This window comes from Rhipicephalus sanguineus, chromosome 6 (genome assembly GCF_013339695.2).
Source record: "Rhipicephalus sanguineus isolate Rsan-2018 chromosome 6, BIME_Rsan_1.4, whole genome shotgun sequence".
NCBI classification, from domain to species: domain Eukaryota; kingdom Metazoa; phylum Arthropoda; class Arachnida; order Ixodida; family Ixodidae; genus Rhipicephalus; species Rhipicephalus sanguineus.
Genome location: NC_051181.1, coordinates 145,911,400 through 145,925,698, shown reverse-complemented (window position 1 = coordinate 145,925,698; position 14,299 = coordinate 145,911,400). Strand labels below are relative to the sequence as shown.

General features: G+C 49.7%; 1 protein-coding gene across 1 annotated transcript; it reads right to left on the bottom strand.

Moving 5' to 3' along the window:
- Positions 1-11,409: 11,409 nt before the first annotated feature.
- On the bottom strand, positions 11,410-13,644 carry LOC119396697 (frizzled-10-like). Its single transcript, XM_037664004.2, is given in 2 exon segments — positions 11,410-12,147; positions 12,149-13,644. Coding segments are annotated over 2 exon segments (1,869 nt in total). The 5' UTR covers positions 13,409-13,644; the 3' UTR covers positions 11,410-11,538.
- Positions 13,645-14,299: the final 655 nt, after the last annotated feature.

Sequence of the window (14,299 nt, the reverse complement as noted above, 5' to 3'; positions counted from 1 at the left end):
GACAATACTATCGATAGTGGTGAGAATAAGGATGCTGTTACGGGTCGGCCATATTGGCAAAATATTTGTGATAGCCTACTATCAGCTTCGCTTAATTTATGAGCAATTCTTGGCACAAGAAATAAATTATTTCCGCAGTAAAAAGGGCGGAATATGTCAATCAATAAATCAATAAATTCACATCCAAAAGCAACCAGTTACACCTTACAATTAACAAACTTAGTTCACGATATTCTTTGTATTTTGAAATCAAAAAGAGCATATAAATTTGAAGCTGCGCAGCTCCACTACATGCAACCCCTTCCTTTCCGCTACAACTGAAAAGTTTGACTTTATGGTCATGTGTCAGCAAAGCACTCAGGCGAAGAACACAAGTATGTCAACTTTCTTGCCCTTCAGCCTCTTCTTCCGGCTCCCCTATGTACCGCGCGCGCGGGGAACCAAGTTTATTCTGCAATGAGTTCGTGCTGTTGGTTTTATACTATCGATAGTACCATCGAATTTCTTACTATCGATAGCGCTATGGATAGTATTCTTTACTATCGATAGTTCGATGGTGACTCAGCCATCGATAGTATCGATAGTGCCATCGATAGTTCTGCATCACTAGTTTCTCCCCATCTCATATACACCGCAGGCTCACTCACCTGCGCGCTCACTAACGACAGAGTTATGTGCCGGCGTTCCCGAGAAAAACCCCTTTCGATGTGGGCCGCTCTGCAAGCAGCTAATCGGACACCTGCAGTCAGCCCTGTTCTTGGCATCCATTCGTTATTTATTTTTGCTTTCTTCCTTTGTTTCTGCGAGTCAAGAAAAAAACGGTGCGTCGCAAATTGCCGACTATCGGGCCCGAGGTGCATCGAGATGAAGGAAAACAAGAAACACAGAGGAATCCAAGACGGAAGGTCTGACGGTCAGCCAAGGGAGGAGAGGGGGGGAAGGCAGGTTATCCACGCACAGCGAGGAGGGGTGCTGTGAAAAATGGAAGCACCGAGCTCTTCCGAGCGCGAGGGCACGAAGATGGAAAAATGAGACGGAGAGCAAAGTGGGGAGAGATACCGGCACCACTGTAGTATAGCGGTGGTGCGCGCGCGTTGCGTCAAGGTCATCTCACGTTGTGGCCGGCAGAGCGGGCTCCTTCTCTTTAGAGCACCGCCGCGCCCTCCCCTCCCGTCGAGAGAGAGCTCCCGGTGGCGTGGCCGCCACGATGGTGCCGCTGCTTGCTGAGCGAGGAAGACTGATGGACAACCTCCGTAGCTGGGAGCGCAAGCATCCTGTACAGTGGAGTGGCAGTGCGCTGGTTCGAGTGTTCGAGAGCAGACCAGGAACATGCTCGCTCGCACCATGCCCGCGGTCAGCAGCTGCTCGCCCGAACTTTAAACACAGTGTCCGGGAGTGCCTCGCGCTTGAAACCCTGTTGAAACCCCTGTTTTGACTTATTCCGCGGATGGGTCGACGCACGCTAAATAAACAAAAGTTGGGCACTGTGAAACGTCTCCTATGATATACTGAGGAAATCAATAATGAATGCATCCTTCCAAGACAGATTCGCCTTCCAGAACACTGTCTATAGATTACAATACCTTGGCATTCTAGCTCCTGAGATAAAAACAGTAAACCGAACCTATGCGCCCCATCGTAATCCCTAAAACTGTTGCGTTTTGTTCTTTTTCCTTTCTTCGCTTCTTAAACGTATCACGGCTTCATATATTTTTTCTTCTGTTTTGCGCCGTTAAGTTTCAATGCTTGTTAGGTTGAGCACGATTTTCTGTAGAATGCGGCGTAGTCCCCCTCTATCGATAAACGATTTGCTGGATACGGCAGACGCTCTTGGAACGCACTATCTGCAACTGCTGCGGAAACATTAGGGCGTTGCCGCCGCTCCTCCGCATTCTTTTTTTTTTTTCTGGGCGTTTTACCGCTCAAGCCTCCTGTCAAGACAGCCAATTGCGGCTTTGAGCCTCAACGTGTTTGGAAGAGCAGTGCGCAATGGCCGACAGCCGCTCCAGTCACCATTGCATCGCCTCACCCATTTTCTCGTCCGTTGGCGGTGCGTTGCCGGCAGGTAGACCTGACTCGCGGACCGATCACCTGGACGGAAGATTTCCCACCTTCGAGCTGCTTTCCCTCCTAGCTCCTTCGTCTTCATTTTTTTTTTTTCTCTCTTCTAATCTTTCTTGTAGCCCTGTAGCTCGTGCGCCGTCCCCATCAGAGCACGTCCACTGCCATCCATCCGAGAAAAGCAGCTGAACGAGTGGAAGAGCGCGTGACAGGGTGTTAATGGTGCCAGCAGGAGGCAGCGGAGACGTGTTTCTGTGAAGGGTCGTCTTCATGGCTCCCTTGTTTGTTGCTGTTGACTGTGCTAACACTTTGTTGTCGATAGCGTTCTTGTATTTACTTCCACGGTCTCTGAAATATTGCTGATGAAGGCTTTACTGCTGCCCTGAAAACGCTGGAAGTGGGAATTGTGCTTGAAAAGTTCGGGAATATAGGAGGAAAGGAGGAAAGGGGAACGCGGCGGAGTGAACGGGTTTTTGCCGCTCCACTTCGCAAGGCCGTGCCATGTGTGCGCGATGACGGGATCTTCACGAACTATCATGTGGATGCTTGAATATAAAGAAGACAAAATGGTACGGGGTTCTCATGGGAGGAGGCTTTGTCCAGCCCGACTTTCAAGGACCGGCAGAACCTCGTAGTGCGGGCGTGGCGGCAGCCCTATCTAACGGAGTCCCATAATAGGGATCCGCGCCCGACCCTCTCCAGCATACCTACACGGTATGTAATTTTCGCAGTAAATGTTTTATTCATTCATTCGATGAACCTAAACACGAAGGCATTGTTTACGAAGAAGAGCACTCGCTGAAAATACAAAACCGCGCCATACAGCTTTATAGAGGTGCCCAGCACTCTTCGTCAGTGAGACGACGCCTTCAGAGCTTCCGCCGTTTCGCTGCAACCAACACGCGACCGTCAGGAGATCGAGTGCTCTTCGCTGCATTCGGCTTTAAGTCACCGGCGCAAGTTCGCCGTGTCTATGCTATCAACACACCGCAGTACATTTTACTCTTCTTTGCAGCGACAGCACTGCAGCATGGAAAATAAGCCGTGCACCACTGATCTTCGCGCCGAGGCGGCAGGGCAGGCAGGGCTTGTCTGTCCCGCGCGGTGCGCGTTCCCCCATGCATCCGCCGCAGCAACGGCGGCGCGATGCTATCGGCACCCTTCGGCGGCGAGAGTCTGTTATATATGGCACCGGTGATTGTCTGCCCAGATTAGGCCTGCACGCGGCGGCGGGCGCTCTCTCAACGTTCGCCGCGCATTTCAAGCCGCACCGTAGTGCTGTGTGTGTGTGTGTGTGTCTCGGTTTTGTGTACAGTAATATACACACACGGCGCGGTTCCGTCTCCTTGTCAGCCACTCCCTTGCGAGTAGACGGTCGTGCCATGCGCCGCAGAGTGGCCATGTGGTTCTTCTGCGTGTACACACGTACAAACACACCCGTGCATGTGTACTGCTTGATAAGCGAACGGAGTGTTTCTCTTATAGACCCCGTTCGCCAGACGCTCGAGCGCTACAACTCCTTCTTTTTTTCTTTTTTTTTCCGTACGCCGATCATTATTATAACTTCCGCGGGAGGGCAATGAAGCATGATGTAAGACAGCGGTCGCAACGTTCCCGAGCTGTCTCGTGTCAAACAACCGTACGCAACTCTAATTAGACTTGAAAGGACTTGAAAATGAAGGAGTGGGTGAGCCAGTCAAAACAGCACGATAACAGAAGCCCGCAGATCAGTATATATAGGCTTTCCGCTTGTTTGTTTAGGATATAGCTGTCTAAAAGTAAAACATATATGGGATATGTCACGTACGGCGCTTCAAAAACAAGAAGGAAAGCTAAAAATAAAAGCCTCGTGGAGGCCGTGCTGCGTCAGTAATGTCTCTCGTGCGTGTAGGATTAGGTGATTACTTTGGTTACGCAGCCATACGGAGGTGTACTGTAAATGAAAACCTCTTGAAAAAAAAGTAATCTTATTACTGCAGCCATCATGAAAACGAGGTAACGTCACTGAGCGTTCACGTAAATTAATCAACACGAACTTGTATACAGATGATTTCTCGTGACTCAAGGTTTATCAACGAGCACGAGAAGACCAGCCCGAGAGACAAATATAGAAAACTTCTGCCAATTATAAGTGAAGAGGTTGATCTAGCAGTACAGGCTTGAAATATAATTCCGAGTGTAATACATGAGAAATAAAGTATTGAAATGTATGAAAAACAAGGACACACTCAGATATTACAATCTGGATGCACTCGTCCACGAACCCGCGGCATTTTACAGACTCTGAGTGAGGTCTTTATGGGATGCCTTCTGGGGCCTTGAAACTGCGCGAAAAGTGGCAAGCTATGTGTGACAGTCGAAGAATAGCATGTTTCACCTTCGTTCAATAGTCCATAAAGGTGCATCGAGTCGAGAAGTGCGATGTTGTGGAATGACATTTATAACTCGGAGGAATAGGAAGGAAAATAAAAAAAAAGAAGAAGAAAGTGGGAAAGGGGCAGGGCATTACAGTATACTTTTGCCGCCACTATGTATAGCATCGAATCGAGCTCGGAAGAAGTCCAATTTTAAGGCACACGAAGCAATGTTGCATGAATTATAGTGTTACCATGTACTAACCTAACTTGAAATAAAAGGTGATGATGATGCTGAAATACATCGACTCTATTGGGGGGGCATCTGAAATTTAATATTCATACACGCAGAAGTTACAGAACGGCAGCTATTATACGATTAACGTGCGAAACCAATAGGTACGGACGACAAGTGAATGTGAGAGACCTTCAGCCAAAATAACAAATATTTTAGCTAAGGTGAGATAGTTTCTCTACCTGTAATATGAAATGTCAAGAGCTTGCCATTGGAGAAGGCAACTGGCATTTAATCAGGCGGCACGGACAAATACTCAGAAAACAGTGAGCAACTTAGTGCGTTGTGTCAAGACGTATTATATACCACTTTTATTTTTCGTTCATTTACTAAATCATTGAATGGCTTGTCTTCATGTCACTTATGTCACCTTGCAGTGAATCCCCGTCAGGCCGAATGGCCCTTAGCTTCGCTTCGTCTTTCTGTATGTTACCTTGTTTTTAGGTATAGTTCAAAAGAGTGTCACAAATACGCGAACAAACCCGATTCGTGCGAAAAGTCTAGCAGCGATGATAAAATGGGTTATGTCGGGGGTTCGGTAATGCAAGCGTCGGTAAGTCCCCAGCAGGTTTGTCGATCACTGTCACATTGTAGACTGTGGCATCACAACATGGGTCCGATAAGCTATATAGTAACCACGGGGCTGCCGTACATACTGTTGCAGCCAGAGTGCAGTCACAGATGGGTGAGTGTATTATAACCCCGACACGCAGACTCCGTAAAGTGCCCTCATCTCGGCAGGCTAAACAAGCTCGAAGAATCACGACCTCAAACTTCTCGATCGCGGCAACAACCATCCTGGCTTCCTTACATGCATGCGGTCAAGTGTTAAACATTCTGCATACGCCTGATGTCATTATATGTGAACAGCATTTTCCAGCCGTGCTCCTGTAAGGACCTATATTTGCTCAAGCCGCGCTTGAAAAAAAAAAAAGTGCTTCCACTAGATCTGTGCCCCTTCCTTTATGCGTAATCTTTGGAAGCCCTCCCGGCCTCTCTGGCGCCGTAGTTCTTCGGGGAGCGATTACAATCTCATAAGGCACCACATGGTTGTACGCATATGTTCCTTGAGCGTGTACATAACTGCGCACAGATGTTAGTGACACACCAGTCGCGAGAAGACGCGCGAGCTCTTGTCAAGCCTGAGATTTCGGGGGCTTTGCATATTAATAATTCGATAAATACTGAAACAAGAAGCGCTTTTTTTCGTTCGGGCTGTTTCGGGTGTGAGAATATAAAAATTAGTTTGATAAGAGCGCATTTCTAATCTTATGCATTCGTCGTGTTGGGCCGTTCCTTCGATAAATTACGATATCTGCACAGCCTCCAACTGCCCCACAATATCTATTTCTTTTCAGCAAGGGTGTAAGTCCACGCACGCTCTGTTGACGTCCATAACACAGAATCAGCGGCTCCTTGTTGTTAGACTAAGCATACAGAATTAAGTTCCTAGAACCACATGTAATTCCCCGTCTCCACGAGTCATCACTCTCAGTATTTTTTAGGAATATGAACTCCAATGCTACAGCCAATGAGAAGCGACAATCCCCTTCCGCCTTTGCGCATGGGTTCGAATGCATACTTCGGTTTGGCTTCACGTGAATGCTCCACCAACATTGCCAAGGCTAACTGGTTACATACATTTTTGTGAGGCGCTCAGGTCTATATGCTACATTCAGTGAAGCAGCGCTGAAAAGATGGTGACAAAGGAAGACGACAGGACCTGCACCTCCATCGTACCTGTCCTTTCAGCGATAAGGCATCATTGAATGTACCGAAGCAACCAGCCCAAAAGTTGACACTCTATATGCTACGTCGCACTGGAGCCCACTTGGCTAACATCGCGTCTTCGTCTCTCGAGGAATAAGAAATTTAAGCCAAGTTTTGTATCGGCCTGTTTCTCGAGGATGCTGGATGACCTCGTACGGAACCGGAATTATATACGCTCAGTGATGGTGAGCAAGGGAAACACAGAAATACCCTGCGGAGATACAGTACAAAATCACAAGGTTTAACCTCTGCACGAACTGCATCACTCCTTCCATCCACTTCCGCGGTACGAGTGCTGCTGGAGAAAAACGCTAGCGACCGTATAGGTCCTGTCACACAGGTCCAAATGGTGCACCGTCGGTGGATAAGAGCGTGGAATAGCCTCCCATCTGGACGGCACAAAGCGTGGACCCTTCCCTCTCTCTTTTTTTTTTTTTTTTTGCTTTATCACTGCGAATTATTCCTCATCTCTTTTCTCGAGCGAATGCGGGGCCCTCAATCAGCGGCCCCGAACGAGGCGAGATGTGCGGGCACATCTCGGACTCGTCATTAACTGCGTCGATCCAGTGTCAGTCATACCCTCCGTTTCTTTTCTTTATTCCTCCGCCACTGTGAAGCACTGACGGGTCCGTGACGGTGGAAACCGGCAATCGGTGCCTCGCGTGTTCTTTTGGCCGGGCTGCGCCCGTTTTCGCCGGCGCGGGGAGGTGGTGCGCGAGAGGTGGCGTTCAATGGCGGCAGGTAGGCGTTCGGCGAAGTGGCCATTTCTGGCTGGACATTGTGTGTCTGTGCCGTGTATACTCGCGGGCTTTCCGAAAATGACCCGCGTGATGGACGGGACGCCCTCGCGTGCGCACTCGCGGGGTGGATGACCGAATGACCCTTCGCGAACGGAGTGGCACGCGGATGGGTATATACGTGTCGTTTCGTAACAGCGAAGCGACACCTATACTACATGGCGTGTGTGGCAGGGAGTGTTCCCGAAGAGCAGTGGTTTGGGTTAGCTCAGGCTCCGTAATTCGTTGCAAGTTACAGTGCGAAGAATCGACGACAAGGACGATGGCAGACAGAGACAATCGCAACATGTCACGCTGTAATGAAGCTGAAGTAAAGACTTTTGGAAACTGCCATATCTTCCAGTATCCTGGGTCTCCTTAATTGACACCGGTGCCACACGGTCACCTTTGAACGCGATCGGGCCTGGTCCCGATCGAACTTCTTGGTCGTGAGTGGCTCCTTTAGGCAAGAAATTTGATCCCGATCAGGCTTAATCGCGATCAGCAGTGCACTGTGTTACCACCGGTATTACTCTCCTCACCCCTCCAGTTTGCGTTACGTGTCAGTACTAAGGGTTTGTTTCTTATGAAAACATTTCAATTAAATCTTGCTGATAACCTCAGGTCAGGACTTCAACATACACGGGACAACACGCTACAACTCTGTCACAAAGTCAACTACTCGTGCTCTCAGAGGACTTCTAGATAGATATTTGTCCGATGAATATCGATCTCAAGCAAAGCATCTTCGTTCACATGCTATGGTTTTCAAATCAAGGACCTAAATTTACTAACATAATTTACGCTTCAATGTACCTCTACGATGGTTGCAGTGGCAATTTTAGCGCTGCAGAAGAATTTGTGGAGGCCGCAAAACACACGCCTTGATGAAGACAAGTCCCTTAGTCAAAACATTGGCTCCAGACGGATACATCGACGATTTGACTATCGTTGATTTCCCTGCTTTTTGTAATATACTTTACCAAATCCGTTCGTTGATTCTTATAAACACGGCACCAAAATATAGGCCAGTCATGTCGTTGACGAATCATGACTGTCAAACCCTTACATTCAGAATGTTTCTCGGCAGGAACCAACACTTGTTAACATAAAAGAACGTTGTATCATGTTCTTCACTGCCAGATATTGCTGGCCACGTCTGGAGCTTGCTAGATGCGAAATTTTAAGCACGCCCTTGCTTGCTGTAATGCGCAACTCTATAGCAACTAAAGCAGCGGTAACTAAAAGCTTGTCGCTTCTGTCAGCGCTGTCAATGGTTTTAGTCTATGGCATTCTATTTCCTTGAATCGGAAATTTAGGAAATAAAACGGGAAAGAAATAGCCAACTGCAAACCGTATCTCCTGAAATGGATGGGTACTCGTGATGTACTGGAGGCACTTTCGCGATGCTATCTGCTCGCGTCTGTGGTCGTTTTTCTCCATGCTTTCTATCATTTATCGTTGTTCAGTCTTTGTTATTTGTTTGTGTCTATATCTTGCTGAATGCGAGAGGCCACCGGGCACAACATCGTGATCTGTGTCTGTACGGGCTATAAAACCCAGCCACCTGTGCGGTAGTGGCCGTGCCTGGCATGGCAACGAGGTTACCCCCGCTGTGCAAGTCGCCGCTGGAATCGGCGTGGACCGGGTAATCCGTCTTTGCGTGAGGCACGCATGCGGTGGCTGGTGGACTTGTTCCCCGCTTGTAAAGGGACCTCAAGTAGCAAGGTAATCCCCGGTGGGATTAGGGGCGGCTTAAGGCCTCCGTCGGCTTTCTTGCAGGCGGACATTGCTTCGATGCGGACGCACCCCGGCTTTGAATTATTTATGGCTGCCTGGCGGTCGGATGTCTACCGGCCGAAAAACGAGGAAACAAGAGCAAAATCACAAAATGAAAAATGGAGAAGGAAAAACAAAGCAGGAATGTCGATGCAGGGGAGGCAACTTTCATAAAGAAGCTTCGCATTCCTTGCAAGAGACATATGCAACATCGTTTCTTCCTTCTTTCGATTATTGTATCGATATGCGTGTTACTTGTACGCTTGTGTGCTCCTTTATAGCTTCCGTTCGCCCACTGGGAGGTGCTCCTAAACACTGATGCTGCGTGACCATTTTCACGTTGACCATATTCGTGGAATAAATGCTTCGCCTATAACACAATTCCCATGGAGCAATATGCGCGGCCGTATCAAATAGCTGTTGCCGAAATATGACATTTTTTAAATTCGTCACGTTTTGCTCTTGAAGCTGAGTAAAACGTGAGGAATTTCAAGCTTGCTTCAAGCTTCACAAGCGAAGTTCAAGCTTATTTCAGCTTGAACTTCGTTCAAGCTGAAGTTTATAAGCTTGTCTGGAAGTAACGCTGTGTATCGCCTAGATAGAGCTTCGTCGAGGTTGTTGAGACCAGAGCTGCAATGAGAGGACCTAATGTATGGTTTTATTTCAAAAGTTATCTTGGTGTAAGTTATTGAAACCACTGATTGGGCTTTTGCACCATGTGCAAATGACGCTTCCATCATTATCAAAACCGCTTCTGATGCAAGTCTTTTCCTGAGCAATCAAATGTAGCAATACCTCAAGGTGACGGTTGGATGTCGGCATCTAAAAAATATTTAGATTATGACCGTATTGATTGACTCTAAATAAAACATCTCTCCTATTATGTTTGCCTTTCAGATGCATGCACTTTGTCACCGCCAACAACATATATATATATACGGCGTACGCCTACTGCAGGACGAACGTGCGTACCCAGTTTCCCGTGATCTGCGTCAGCGCGTTCTATCCTGTATTAGCAATGTTCCCAACCTATATGATGCCACTTAAGCATCAGCGCTCCTCGACAGCATTTTCCATCCCTTGACACCCACAGTATGACCTTTATAGACACCTGGCTACCTGTTTCTTACTATATTGGACCTGGCCAACCTCCTCACGATCTTAGCTGAATATAAGCCATCTATGCGTTCTTTCATATGCATTTATCCTGTGTCTTATCGTCAGGCCTATTCTTTTGCGCTCCATCAGCCTATATTCAAGCAGTCCTTAACCTCACAACTTTTTTTCGTTATCCTGAAAGTTCGGACTGAGGTAACGTCATATTACTATGATCACATATTGGTTGGGAGTCGTTTATGACTGAAAGTGAACCTACTGCCTCCATGCAGAGCCGGTTTAGCTCAGCCTCTTTAATAACAGCCTGAGCCGAAACTCCTTGACCTCCGTGAAACTCCGTGATCAGTTACATTCAAGATACTAGTTTTTCGCTTATCTGTTGCACAAGACTTATTTGGACAAGCATGAAAAGAACGCACTTTTACTTGTGAATAAAGGCGACCTATAGGCTATGCAATATGTATATCGGCACTCGGTATTGCCTTCAGCTGCCTGTGATGTCTTATCACAGTTTCACTTAATTCTGCTGTACTATATGTTACAGTGTCAAGCTTAAAGGAACTATCTCGTACGCCAAACAGATAACCAGAGAACTGCCAGAGTCGCGCTGCGTGAACATTCAACAATCTTCGAGACAGTTAGGCACGGCAGAAGCTGTGAAAGCATACCTCTATGCATTATTTCTTCAACCGCCAGTAGTGCAATGTTGGCCTGATTCATCGAGTGTCGGTCTTGTCATACACACACTTCTGGAAAAGCTTCATAGATGTGATATAAATAATCACATACTTAGATCATTCTTGCGAACATCTCGTTATTGAGTCAACTTGAAAGCTGCACTTTTAAAGCGCAGTTCTGATGGTTCGCCGACGGTATCTTGTTTAACCGTGCAAGCTCTGATTAAACGTGAGTAGTGTGTTGGGTGATGGAAACGTTGACGAGTTAGATATATACGAATTGCACAAGTTCACGGGACAAGTTGCGGAAGCCTGAACCGTACTTTAAAAGCTTCAAAAACTTGTACCACTATTCTTGGAGCAATATCTGATGCATGTTACGTAGGTACGACAGAGTATGCACCATTGTTGTGGGCAACGCACAGTCGTATTCATCGCCTTTTCTACCTGGCTTGTTCATTAACCAGGCACAACTACAAGGCGACTCAGAAGACTCATTGGCTGTATAATGGAGACCACTGTTACGAACCCACGTGTTTCTGTGCGGTTCTGAATGATAAGCACAAGTCGTTAATCCGTGAGAAAAAAATAAATATTATTCAACGCTATTCATTTACACATCGCTGATGTGTTCGCCACACTCGAACGCCAATCACTATGTACAAGTTCTCCGTATGTACAAGTCTTATATACAGATGGAGGAGTCACATTCACACCATTGTCACATGAGTCAGCGCTTTCCTGTGCGAGTGGCTCTTAGTCCTGCCCACGGATGACGTGTTCAGAGGGTGAAACTGGTGGTGATGCTGCGGCGACGGCAGGCTTGCCGGCAGCGGAGGCTTGGTGTACTGCACTCTGCTGCCGCTGCGAGACGCGCGGCGACCGAAGCGCGACGCGCACAGCTTGCCCCACGCAGTCCACGTTTTGTTGCTCCAGATCCACACCCCCGTGGTGATGCCCACGAGGAGCGACATGAAGATCTTGAGCATGAACACCTCTTCGAGCGGAATGCTGTCCTGGAGCCGGCACGGAGCCGAGGAGTCGCCCCGCTTGGCGAGGCACTCGACGACGTTGGCCGTCGCTTGGGCCTTCCACGCGGGCATCTGGTGGTACTCGTACAGCAGGCAGGCCAGCAGCGTCAGCGCGGGAACCGTCGACAGCACGGAGAAGAGTCCGATGCGCACCATGAGCCGCTCGAGCTTGCTCGTGTTGCGGCCGCCCTCCTTCATGAGCCTGCGTATCCTGAGCAGCGACACGAAGCCCAGAAGGATGAGCAGGCCGCCCAGGCTAAGCACGAACCCCAGAGGCGCGATGACGAAAGCTGAGCAGCGCGTCGCGGCTCTGGTTGCCCACGAAGCACAGGCCGGTCAGCTCATCGCCGTCCACGTGTCGCAGAGCAATTACGACAATGCTGAGCACGCCCGGCACGGCCCAGCACATGAGGTGGAAGTAGCTCGCCAGCGACTCGATCGCCTCGTGACCCCACTGCTTGCCCGCGGCCAGGTACCACGAGAGTGTGAGCACGAGCCACCAAAACGCGGCGGCCATGCCGAAGTAGTAGAGGAGCAGGAATACGACGATGCAGCCCCAGCGGTCGATGCCTTCGACGATGAGGTGGGACTCGACGCCTTCGGACTTGTTGCACGAGACCAACTCGGAGCCGGCGAAGATGCGGAAGAGGTAGGCGACGCTGCTGAAGCAGCAGCACAGGCTCAGGAATATGATGGGTCGTTCGGGGTAGCGGAATCGCGTCGGGTTGATCCAGAAGGTCGACACGGTGAAGATGGTCGCCATGAAACACACGGCGGCCCAGATGCCCATCCAGATCTCGGCGAAGTTCTTGTCGTTGCGAGTGAAGAGAAAGTCCCAGCCGCAGCGCGGGATGCACCGGTCTACGTTTCGGCCCGGCAGGTCGACCATGGTTTCGGGGCAGTTCTTCGACGAACGGCCTCCAGCCGATGACTCGGTGGAGAAGGTGTCGAAGAAGCGACCGTTCTGAAACTTCTTGAATGGCGGGAAGGCATGAGGCAACGGTAAGTTCAGAAGCTTGCTGTGCGGAGACAGTTTGCTGGGCTCGGTCTTCTCAAGCAGATACTTGGAGTAGCGCTCGTCGGCACCGGGCGGGAACTCCATACACAAGCCGTTCTTTTCGGGCACAGGAAGTCTGCTGCAGTTCAGTGCTTGAGGCCAGTTGAAGTTGAACTGTGCTAGCAGTGGAAGGCACTTGGACTTCACCTCTTCACAGATGGACTGACACGACGGTATCGGCGTGTCCACCTGCTCTGTGCACATCGGAGCGTAGAGGGAACACAGGAAGAACTTCAGATGCTTCGAGCAGCCGATTTCGACGAGTGGCACAAACTCGTGCACCTGTATGGCCGCCTGGCTCTGGTCCGTGTGGCCCATGAGATTCGGCATGCGCGTTAAGTTGTACGGCATGTCCTGGCACATTGGAATAGTGATGCGTTCACATTTGCTGCGCCGTCCCTGGTCGAACTGCATGCGCTGGGCGTCTGCCGCCGAGTGGACGAACACGAACAACACGAGCAGCAAGAGTCGACGGAGCCTCCGGGTCGTCATGCCTGAAAACACACTCGTCCCGCGGTAACCGCGCGCACACTCTTTGGTCGCGGATGGGGGAGACGTCAGTAGCGTTCCGTCAAGTGCTGCAGCCGAGCTGGCATGTCGTGTACGAGCGCGAGTGTGTAATCCGTGCGGAGCGCGGTCTGCGAATGCGCATCCTGCGATGAGCGCCTCACTTGAAGTAAGCAGCCGGCACGGCCGAGCCGTCGTAGCCGGCAGCGGAGCCGGAGATGTAGTCCGTGAATAGGCGTGCGCGTGTCCTTCCGCGATTCTGTCCTCGATCTCTCTGAGGTCGCAAAACACCGCTCCGTTCGTGGTTCTCAAGCACTTCTCATTAAACCATAACCTGATCGACTCAAATATACCGATTTAAGGTTTTATGTGCGGTGCGAACAGTCAGCCGGCGTTAAAACTATTTCCTATATCGCGCGCTCGATGTCAAGAGAGCGGTGCGAAGGCGCAGTTGCGGCGTGCAGGGCTGACGCTTTTGAAGTTCGCCGCCAGTGCCGGGAGCACGCCGCCGCTTCCTCGGAGATGGGAGGGGAGAGAAAGAAGGAGAGCTTTTCGGCATTTGTTTACGTTCTTTTTTTTCCTTCCGTCGGGAGGATGTAAGGCCGGCACGAAACGAAGCTTACAAAGCACAACCCGCGAGTAGGGCTGCGGTGGAAAGGAGGGGGGAGGGGGGCGTGTTATTTCGTCTTCCCTTGGCGGGTTGTAATTAGCCGTCCTGCCATGGGTACCTGCAGCCGGCTTGGGGTGCCGTGGACGTTAAGAGCAGAAGGGTGAGAGAGAAAGAGGGTGTGTGTTTGTGGGGAGGGGGGGGTGAGAGAATGCCCAGCAAAAGGTGGAGGTAGAAAGACTACTTCTGTCCCCTCTCACCACTTTACG